This window comes from Raphanus sativus, chromosome 9 (assembly GCF_000801105.2).
Source record: "Raphanus sativus cultivar WK10039 chromosome 9, ASM80110v3, whole genome shotgun sequence".
Taxonomy (NCBI): domain Eukaryota; kingdom Viridiplantae; phylum Streptophyta; class Magnoliopsida; order Brassicales; family Brassicaceae; genus Raphanus; species Raphanus sativus.
Window position 1 is genome coordinate 12,331,206 of NC_079519.1, and position 11,822 is coordinate 12,343,027.

Consider the following 11,822-nt stretch of genomic DNA (forward strand, 5'->3'; position numbering starts at 1 on the left):
CAAGGCAGGGGTATTTGTGTATCCGAGGTCCGAGCAAATCTACAACGATGTCGTTGCTCGGATTGAAGACCGCCAAACCCAGCTGTCCCAGCAATCTCCGGATGGAATACCAGTAATATTATCCACTCAAGAAGTGGATCAGATTTACGAGGAGGTAAATTTTTTTATTTAAATTTTTAATATACCTATTTTTAATTATTAACATTAAACTAATTTTTTTGTAGGTTGTCCCTAAGAAAAAGAGACGTACGTTGGGAATCCGTCAACGATGTCCCAAGAGCGACATGGTCTTATGGTCAGAGACGAGCCGATGAAGTCACAGAGCTGCGTTCGGAGTTAGACTCGACGCGGACTGAGTTGGCATCGACGCAGTCTGAGTTGGCGTCCACGCGCCAATCGTTCCAAGCTCGTATGGGTGGAGTGGAGGGGTTTCTGGAAGTTATAGTTTATGGAAATCCCCAATGGCAGGGGTTGTTGGCGGAGATGCGACGACAGCATCCGGTTCCCGAGCCTTCCCGTACTCAGCAGAAAGAGGAAGAAGTACAGAGGAGGAGTGAAGACCTCTACCGGGAGACGATTCACCGCCCCGGCCCTAGCTAGTTTTTTTTATTGTATAATATAAAAATTCCAAACTTTTATTATTTATATAATATTTTTGGTTATTATTTATTCCAAACTTTTAATATTTTCGCATTAATAATTATTTAAATTTCTAATATTTTTGAAATAAAATAATATTTATGATTTAAATTTAAAAATAAAATCAGTTATATAAAATGAAGCAAATTTCTTGTTAAATCACGAGACTTTAACGAGGAAGCTTTAAGTGATCTTAACGACCATTGTTTTACGACGAATATACGTGAAAAGCATTACGTGTACTTTACGACGATTATTTACGTCTACTTTACGTGGAATGTTTACGTGTATTTTACGAGGAAATTGTACGTCGAGTTTACGAGGAATATTTACGTGTATTTTACGTGGAACATTTACGTGTTATTTACGTGGAAAGTAAGCGTCAGCTTTACGAGGAAATCTACGTCTCCTTTACGACGAAAATTTAACCTTTACTTTACGACGAAATGGATCCCTCGTAAACTTACGACGAAATGGCGATTAAATATCCGTTACAACCAAAGTTTAACGACGAAAAGCGTTTCCTCGCTAATTCGTTGTAAACACTCATTTACGAAGAATTAGCGAGGAAAGAGGTCGTCGTTAAAATCGTGTTTTCTTGTAGTGTTTTTTTTATTTGATAATCTTTTAAGTATTAACTAATATTGTTTTTATATCTTTGTGGTATATTTTTATAAAGTACTGTATAAAAAATAATAATTAATAGTATTTTAGTTATTTATATAACAGATTAAATACTATGGAATAAATTTTGGTTCACATGGTCGATTTAGTTTAATAATATTTATTTGATAAAAATAAATTAGATATTTGATTGGTAATTAATCTAGATTCATAAAAGATTATGTAAATCTAATCATAACTGAAAAAATGTGAATCTAAGATATCTGTATAGTCATTGATAAATTTCATATACCTTAGTGAATTTTATTTTGGTAATTGCTTAGATTAGACGAAGGAATTTGGATAAATTCATATATCTCCGTAAATAACTGATTATGATTCTAAATTTAAAAATTTGCCCAAAATCATTTGGCATTGTCAACTAAAAATATATTGTTAAGTCATGGATTTTAAATATTTTATCCATAAATGACTATTATTATATTTATACAATTACTCAAAATGTTTTAAAAATATCCATCACCGGTTGAGGGCTTTTGGTATTCTTACATACCTTATCTGGTCTTTGAAAAAAAAAAGTAGATTAGAAGAACCTAATTGTAAAACTCAAGCAAACTTCAATCAAGAAACTCAAACATTTATGCCAAATGTTAAAATTTATCAATAGATCTATCTTCTGATAACGCTAGAGTGTATATATTAACTTATTTCGATCGATTGTTAAAAAACATGCACCAGAATTTTGACTTGAATTATTAGTTGTATTGTAGGTAAAGAGAGAATAGTTAAAAACAAAAGTACTTTGAGAAGAAGGCCTGGAGTTACGTGGAAAAGATAAAATGATGAAAAGAAAGTGCTAGGAAAGACAAAATGATGTCATAAAGACTTTAAGAAGAAGACTTTAGAGGAATGTCTGCACTTACGTGGATAATGGAAAATAATGAAAAGAAAGTGAGGAGGAACATAAAATCTTGTGAAAAACTTTGAGAAGAAAGGTTTAAAAAATAAGAATAATGGAAGAAGGAGAAAGATGGAAAATGAATTGAGGTAATTTAAAAACATGAAAGATAAATAGACCAATTTGAACTTAATGATTTGATGATGGATATATAAGCATATTATCATAGTTACAAGTATAATCACAATGCTAAACAACATTAAGATCTTCTAGATTGACGATTAGAAGGTTCGACGTTTTAATCGTAGCTATTGAATTTTCTTCTCCGCGTTATGGTGTCCCCAACTCGCAGAAAGATGGACGTATTTTCGAAGGTGGACTTTACTTCTCCGCGTTATGGTCCCCCCCGACTCCCAGCAAGATCGACGTCTTTGCCACGGCATCAAGGGTGGGTGGCTATTGATTGATTATATATATTTGTGTCTACCAAGTTTATAACAGCACCAGTCGAGTAACTATAGATTTGTAGATCAGAATAATCTCGACATACTCTTGTCTTGAGCAAGATTCCAAGTTCAGGTAATTTTCCCCAATTTTTTCAAGCTAAGCCTATCTCATCTTAATATGTGTAATCTCTTTGATTTAGTTAAATTCGTGCCCTACGCGGGATTTAAATTAATCTTAGTTTTCTTGATGTTAACTTAATCTGTCCACTAAGAAAAGTATTAAACGTTTTTTCAAAAAAAAAAAAAAAGTATTAAACATTCGTCTAGGGCATAGTTCTATAACAAAATTAATTTAGATCTGTTTCATAAATGATAGTAGACGTGATGTTTGGGACTTCATAGATAGTGCACTAGTGGTAGTGAACTGTAGAAAAACTGATTTGTAACTATAGAAAAACTCTTGTATTTCTCATATGAAACAGATTTCAAAAAAAGAAAAGAAAAAAAAAAGACTTATTGATTGGAGATACGTATATGTTTTAAATGCTTAGAACAAATGAATTAGTAGTAATGAATTAATTTGTCTTTTCAGAAAAAAAAATGTTTGAAAGTTCAAACTGTGAACAAAAATAAATTAGTTCTAGAAAACATTGAACAAAAATAAAATAAATTTGTATCTGCTTAGGACAAATTAAACGGTAAGAACGGTTATGTGAGTTTTCTTGAATCTCTTTTTTTTTTTCCTTTCCAGATTAGCTCAAGTATAAGGTCAATGGCGGCTGTTGGAATAGTCTGTGGACTACTGTCGAAATACTGGAGTTCCGATAAAGATGGAACCAACAAACAAAACCAGAATGCTTACACAACTGCTTGTGAAGAAGATCCAAAGCTCAAATCATATGGTTCTTTGTTTGAGCAACGATTCAACAAATTGAAGAGCGAGCTCGCTGCAGGAGGCAAAACTGAAAATTATTCCCTAAACTCAGTCAAGTCGCTGTGCGGGTTTCTAGTTGAAATGAACGAAGATATGGCCGAGGAAATTACCGCCAGCAAAGATGTATTGGAGAACGAAGAACTAAGGTCTTTGGTTGATCTCTATTATGAGAGTTCCACGAAAACTTTAGATCTATTTAATACCGTGGAGAAGTGCACCAAGAAAGCAAAATTAAGCTTTTTGATCGTTAAAGTTGCGATCAAAAAGTTTGAAAAAGAGTCGATGGACGACACGGATTTTGAAGGAAACCTGAAGAAGAAGAAGAAGAAGTACGCCGAAACGTTAGTGGAGCTGAACAAGGTTAAAGCTATGGGCGATCCTTTTGGTGACGAGTATAAGAATCAGTTGGAATCTGTACGCTCGGAGCACCTTGTGCTTTTAAAGAAGATCCATGAGCTGCTGGTGAAGATTGATAAAAAAAAGGCGAAATTAAAGAGAAGGAGGAGACTGGTGGCTATTCTTTACGCTTCTGCGGCTTTGACTTTTATGGCCGTAGAGACTTACGTATGCATAGCATTCGTACCTCCGTTGGCGTTCAATACTGCCATTACGGCTGCGACTGGGTTGAACTACATGATTGGAACTGCAGGAATATTGATCAATGAGGTGATGAAGAACCGTGAGAGGGATTTGGATAGACAGAAAGAGTTAGTCAAAGATATGGAGAACAAGACGACTCTCAACATCCAAGGGACAGATACGGTAAACAGCCTAGTCGAGAAGCTTATTGGGAGGCTCTCATTGATTCTGGATTCTGTGGATGTTGCTGCAGTGAATAGAGAAGAGGAGGCCGTAAAACTTGTGATGGAAGAAATCGTTAGCGAAGTGACTGGGTTTGCTGAGGTAATCAAGGAAGTTGGTGAAGCTGTGGCTACGTGTAGCACATGTGTCGCTGCGGGGAAAGTACAAATTCTGGAACACATAACCAAATCAATGTCATCGAAAGGGAAGAAGTAAACTATCCTATGTATTTACACTTTTATATATATATATATTTTTTTTGACATCATTTACACTTTTATATTTATGTTTGAAGTGTGCCAAACTCGTATTTTATGTGTGAATCATAATTGGGATTTACGTCTCATTGTCCTTTCAGTTTGTCATGTCGGCCATATCCATCATATACAATAGGATCGATTTATGTTACTTTTAAATAAATTAATATTGTATTATTTCTCTTTTGCTTTCAATGTGCCTATTAACTCTATAACTGATAGTACAATTAGTTTTTTAATTTGTTTGAGTACGGACACAATACTATCAAACCTCTCTCGGAGTCAAATAAGAATCTTTTGCACTATCTGATAATCCGACTTCTCTTCTCCATGAGTTTGAAGTTGATTTTCCATATCAATTAACTTTGTGTTGAAAGTATTGATGTTGTCCCTTTCACTCATCTTCAAATTCTCATACTCTCTTTTAAGAAATTGAAGATTAATCATTTTCACTTGAGAACTCCCTTGAAACTCCATCTCTAGTGCATTCCAAGCATCCTTTGAACTTGTTGCAGGAGCAATTCTTGGAAAAATAACATCGGAATCTGCTGTTTGGAGTATTTGCATTGCCATCATATCTTTTATAACTTGATCATCTCTCTGGTTAATGCTGGCGTGTTTTCAGAAGACAACCTCAATGTAACTCCATTTTCTATAACATCTCAAAGCTTTCTCGTCTTTAGGATTGTCTTCATTTTGATCTTCCAAAAACTGTATGTTTCTCAATTGAAGATCGGAATTATTTGCTGTGTTGTCTCCATATCTATGTCAGCAATTATATGATCAGAATTATGTTATGTAATATCACAATCCTCTAATTATCAATATCACGATTTCTGATTATCAATATCACAGCCTTTTGATTATCGATATCAGGCTTTCTGATTTTTAATATCATGGTTTTCATTTCTACTTTCTCTTATTTTATTTTTTTGCAGACTGTTGCTTGTCTTTACACTTGAATTGGCCATCGAATCATTGGGGCTCTAATACCATGTTGATTCTTATGAGTGTTTAAAATTTATAGAAAAGAAAAGAAACAAAATATGAAAATAATTAACTTGCTCTGTTTTGTGAAAGAAAAACAGAGTATAACTCTTATTGTATTACACTCAATGAATCTATACTATTAAAACAGGATTCTATTGGTTTTCTCCCCTACAATGTCCTTTTATTTCCACCGTTTACTATACATATTACTGACTTCATTAAGGGTATTTACGTTAATTATGCTTGCACAATTTTGCCTCTTATTGGACGTTGGGTATTTAGTGAATGTAGGTCCAAACGGAAGAGTTTTGTAAAGTATCAAAAACCCATGCTGGTCATATACAGAAAAAGTTAGAGAACAGAACTTTAAGAGATCGGAATAGGAGAAGTCCTTGATCGGATGAGGTTTGACTTTGTTTTCAAATCATATTCACCTCTTCAAGCAATCGTTTTCGTCCTTAAATCGCCATAAAAATATGTTTACCAGCATGTGTTTTTGATTTTTCTATCTTCGAATCGCCATGGAAATCGAAAAAGAAACGTCGACATAAAAAAAAAACTTTCATTTTCTGTTTTTTTTTTATATGAATGGTGATTGGTGAGATAACCAAAGACTTTGTCGGTAGAAATCCAAAAAGATTGGGCCATTTGGGCCGAATAGTCATGTGTCTAATTTCCATATATTTCTACTTGGGCTATTCAATCTAATTTCATTTCTTTTAAAACTATTCCAAATATTTTCTTTATATGAATATATATTAAAAATATGATTATTATATTTTTCCTTTTCTTCTTCTAATTTAAAACTTTCATAAATTATTGGAATATTTGTATTTAAATATGTAAATATTTATTAAAAGAGTAATATAATAGTTTACTAACCATTTAAAATTGTAAAAAATGACTTTAGGAAAAAAGATTAACAAATTAAAATTGTATATAAAATAAATTTATAAAAAAAACTTCACATCATAATAAAATTTATTCAATGTAAAATACCACTTTAAATCTTTTTACAACATCATCAATCCAAATTTTGTAAACATCATAATTTATTAATAAAATATTTATAAAGAAAGATGATAATTTATTGTTAAAAATCTAAAAAATGCCAATTCTTGGTTTGTTAAAAATATTACAAATATGAACGTATTACATTTTATGATTATTGTCCAATGTTAAACGAAATTTAAAGAGAAAAACAAATCCGCGCTTTCAAAGCGCGGATCAATATCTAGTTAATTGTTATGACAAAATCGATCTATATTAATAGAAGGTGAAACAGTGTGTAGTAAAGACACAATTCTTAGGTGTAAAGATACAATTCTCTATTGTAAAGACACAACTTTAGCAATGATAGATTGTGACTCTTGACTTGTAAACTAAGTATCTAACTTATACAAATATGTAACTTTATACTATACGAAAACTTATAAAATTATAAACTCAATTATATTCAACAAACACCACAAACTGGGCTCTTCAATATAAACAATGAAACCCGTCTCAGAAACCAAATGGAATGCCATCAGTCCACAAAGAACATTAAGACTATTATAACTTGGGACTGCCATTGATGCATGTGATGTTAAGTCAAAACAGACTTCAAGTAGAAATTGTCTCTGCAGAAATAGGGTCTCCCTGAAATCAAGTTCATCAAAATGCTCTTTTGTTCGAATCGTTAACAACTTCCCAAATATAAATGTCAGAAGGCTGCTAGGCACTACATCATACGCAACTCCCTTGTCTACATCCAAGCTGTTGTACGAGAGGACCCTTAGTTACGACGTCAAAACTGAAAACCCAGTCTCTGAAGCCTTGCAATTGTCTGTGATGATAAGATAGACTTCCTCTCTGCTCTCCTTTTCTGTATGCCCAAGTCATTGAGTTTTTTTGAAGAGTTCATGTGGCTGTCTGCAAGTTGTTGGATTTTCAAGAAACTCCTATAAACATCTTCATTTGTTAGGGCATCCTGTTGAAGAACGTGAAGAAAATGATCATTGAGCTGATCTTGATCAGGTGGCTCGGCATCTGCTTGGTGTATGACGAAAGTTGAATAACCATAGATTTCTATAAATATCTCTCCATCACAAGATCTGTGTTCACCTCGCAGTGAATCAACATAGATGTCTAACACGATTGCATCACACATCTAACAAAAACTGTCACCGAATATTTATCACTGCCCCGAAACCAATTGTCACTGTGATAAAGAAAATTTGTGCTGCAACCATGATCTGGACACACTCCATCGATCATAACCCGTTCAGATGGTCCAAGTGTCAACTCTTTCACGTTTTGAATTCCACCTATATTGTTTTCCTTATGAAAAACATTTAAAGTTGGATCTGCATCATCGTATACATCAAATATTGGAGCTCCATCCATCTCTTTGAGAAGATCATTGTTTTTGTCATTGCTGTCAAACATCAGATCTTTATAGGGATTGTTTGCACGCAGATGAAACAAATTGTCTCTTCGGTCAAGATCCAATGGCTCCCCACATTTCTCTTGATCCCTTCCATGTTGAGAAAAAATATTGAGGCTCTTTCCACAGAATCACGCTTGAGAATTTGATCTGGAAAATCCACAAATAAATATTCCTCAGGACTAATCTTGTCTGTGACTTGTAAATAATCTCTAGGAGTGAAACGAAAGTCCACATAATCATCTTTCACGAGTGGAACATTGACTTTGACGTAATCCTTTGAAATCTGATCCTTGTAATTGTTAATAACATAATATAAAGAGAATCAAAGCTTGTGGAAATTTCTGTATTCTTATTGATCGCATACGAGCTTTACATATATGCATCTCAAGGAGAGTCAATCTATGATATCTAATACTCTGTTACAGCAACGTTCCTGAAATATCGAAACTAACACAAAAACTACTAGAAAACGCGGGCCTAGCGACGACAGTTAGCGACGAAATAATTTTCTCCTAAATTTACGTCGAGTTTACGAGGAAGTTACGTGAAAAGACAAAATACGTAATTTCGTCGTTATTTAACGATTTCGTCGTAAATAAAACGTAAACTAACGTGTGATTTACGAGGAAACTGCATTTCCTCGTAAGAAACACGTAAACCTGAGCGTGTAGTTTACGAGGAAATTTTTAACGAGGTTTTTGCGACTTTTTCTCGAGTCCACCTAATTTTAGGTGACACACGTTTTTTATTTTGTCTAACTACCCATATTTCGTCATTAATTCGTAGTAAAATCTCACCTACCAATTTCGAATTTTCCTATAAATATGTCATTTGTGTTTCATTTGAAACACACCACATGCAAAAGAAAAAAAATCTAAAAACGTGAAAGAAAAAAAATATCCGGTGATGGAAATTATTTTGAGTTGCGGAGGTGGATGTACACGCACAGAGATGCTAACGGGAGAGTGACGAAAGAATATCTGGATGGACTAGAAACATTTATGCATCAAGAAGATTCTACACCGCTCGCCCAGGAAAACGGTAAGATGTTTTGTCCTTGTCGGAAATGCAATAATTCAAAACTGGCAACTCGTGAAAATGTTTGGAAGCATTTAATAAATAGATGTTTTATGCCAAATTACTATATCTGGTTTCAACATGGAGAAGATTATAGTTATGAGAATGAAGCTAGTAGTAGTAATAGCAATTTTCAGAATGAACCGGTTGATCATTTGCATAATCAACATAGTTACATCAGGAGGAGCAGATGGTAGATTATGATAGGGTTCATGATATGGTAGCTGATGCATTTGTAGCTCATGATGATGATGAAGTTGAAGAACCTAACATAGATGCAAAAAAGTTTTATGAAATGTTAGATGCTGCGAATCAGCCACTTTACAGTGGTTGTAGAGAAGGTCTCTCTAAATTGTTGTTGGCTGCTAGAATGATGAGTATTAAAACTGATCATAATATACCTGAAAGTTGCATGAATGCATGGAAAGACTTGTTTAAAGAGTATTTGCCGGAAGACAATGTCTCTGCTGATTCTTATTATGAGATTCAGAAACTAGTTTATAGTCTTGGGTTGCCTTCTGAGATGATATACGTTTGCATCGACAACTGCATGCTCTACTGGGGAGATGATGAGAAGTTAGAAGAGTGTTGATTCTGCAAGAAGCCACGATTCAAACCGCAAGGACGAAGACGTAATAGGGCACCGTACCAAAGGATGTGGTACCTACCAATTACCGACAGATTGAAAAGATTGTACCAATCTGAGGAGACTGCTGGAAAAATGAGATGGCATGTCGAGCATACTCAGACGGTTGGTGAGATGACTCATCCATCAGATGCAAGAGATTGGAAACATTTTAACAAAGTATATCCACAACTCGCTAGCAATAGCTGAAATGTGTATATGGGATTATGCACAGACGGATTTAGTCCCTTCGGTATGTCAGGGAGATAATATACATTGTGGCCAGTCTTTTTGACGCCATACAACCTGCCCCCAGATATGTGCATGCAACGGGAGTTTCTATTCTTGACTATATTAATACCTGGTCCGAACCATCCAAAAAAGTCTTTGGATGTTTTTCTACAGCCACTGATCAAAGAGTTGAAAGATTTGTGGTCAACAGGGGTGAGTGTGAGGGATTAAACTCACCTCCTAGATTTTAGATCAGGTTAAGATTGGGGAAAGATAACGTGGACTGAATCCCGTTATAACTTGTAGAATGAATTTGATTTGTATTGATAATCTTGATAAGAGAATGGTTACAAAAGATGTTCTTTTGATGATTACAAAGATAACGAGAATGTTACAAAGATAATGAGAATGTTTAAGAGTCTTGGGTGAATGAGGGTTGAATGAACGTCCCTTTCCTCTTCGATCTTCTTCTTCTTTTTATAGTCTTAGGTTACGTCAGGCTGCCAATAACTACTTCTTCGAGATATCCTCCGTGGATTGAGGGATTTGCAACAGCTTCCTTTTGACTCGGCTCTGCACCTCTTCACTTGTATCGTGAGCAGCCTCCTTTTGGTGACCTCTTTCGTGGTTCCTTTTAGCTAACAGCCTCCGGCTTTGTTCTAGCTTCTTCTGTAAACTTAATCTGTGGTGGGCCTTTCGCGGCCCATCGTTAGCTTCCGATATTTAGCTGGCGGGCCATATTTGGGCCCAACAGTTGCCCCCAGCTTTCGAGAGAAGCCTTGTTATCTCGGAAGCTAGACCTAATCTGACGATGGGTGGATGTTCTTTACTTAATCTGACGGCTATAATTACTTTTAACGAGATCAACGGTTCAGATTAGAGGGAATTTGAAATGTAATCTCCGATTTTCGAGATTTGAAGGGATATAAAGCTGCGAGCATTAACTGCCACTCTCCCCATCTTCTCCACGCCTCGATTCAATTTTCAAGGTAACTTCCCCTCTCTCTCCTTTTTATTTTACTGCGTTTGTTATTATTATTTTTTTTATCCTCGTTCGTCTCCATTCCTCTGCAATTTTCTCAGAGCTTTCGATTTTCTAGTTCAGTTTCCCTTCTTCCTTTTCCTATCTCTTCGATCTTTCTTTTCCTTTCATCATTATGAGTCATCCAAAAGAAGGTACTGTAGAAACCGGAGTCTCCACTTCTGGTGCTCGGTTAATGAAGGTCAAGCAAGAAGTCGGTGAAAAGATGAAGAAGGATGAGAAGAAAAAGAAAGCTAAGGAGTCGATCTGCGCGAGAGTTGCCAAACGAGCAAAGAAGAAAGATGGCTCCAGTGAGAATGCTCCCCATGAATTTTATCCTCCTTCTCTGTTGACGAGTCAAGATGTTGTTAACTTGATGGTCCAAGCCCATGGCAGAAAGGATTTATCCAGGGCCTGCAATCCCAACGAGACCCCCGAAACTGCTCCGGAAGGCTGGTTCTACATCCATGAGAAGTACATCTCCAAATGTCATCTCAGATTCCCGCTTCCAACCCCTCTATTAGATCTCCTCGATCATTACCAACTAGCTCTCTCCCAGCTCTGTCCCTCGGTTATCGGAGTGATAAATGGCTTCATCACCAGGTCCAAAGAGGAAGGAGTCATCGTTGGACTCACTGATCTGATGAGCCTTTTTCTGATCAAGGAGACCTCTTCCAAAGATGGTGGTAGCGGAACCTACTATCTTCCCTGTCGCCCCAAGCTAGGTATCTTCAAGTTCTCAGGGAGCGACGACGACTGGCGGAAGAAGTATTTTTATGTCAAAGTCGATTCTTTGACAGTCCCTGTGGGTCGTACCCTCAGGGTTTCTTGGAATGATGCATCTGGTT

At 35.5% G+C, this 11,822-nt stretch overlaps 1 protein-coding gene across 1 annotated transcript; it reads left to right on the forward strand.

The window, feature by feature from the left end:
* Positions 1–2,580: 2,580 nt before the first annotated feature.
* LOC130499823 (UPF0496 protein At5g66670-like) lies at positions 2,581–4,783 on the forward strand. The gene is made up of 2 exons (XM_056994244.1): positions 2,581–2,740; positions 3,359–4,783. Exon 2 carries the CDS (start codon positions 3,380–3,382, stop codon positions 4,556–4,558), a length of 1,179 nt encoding a protein of 392 aa, XP_056850224.1. The 5' UTR covers positions 2,581–2,740; positions 3,359–3,379; the 3' UTR covers positions 4,559–4,783.
* The last annotated feature ends 7,039 nt before the right edge of the window (positions 4,784–11,822 follow it).

Coding starts and splice junctions, on each gene's coding strand:
- LOC130499823 (XM_056994244.1), top strand. CDS start 3,380: ATGGCGGCTGTTGGAATAGTCTGTGGACTACTGTCGAAATACTGGAGT.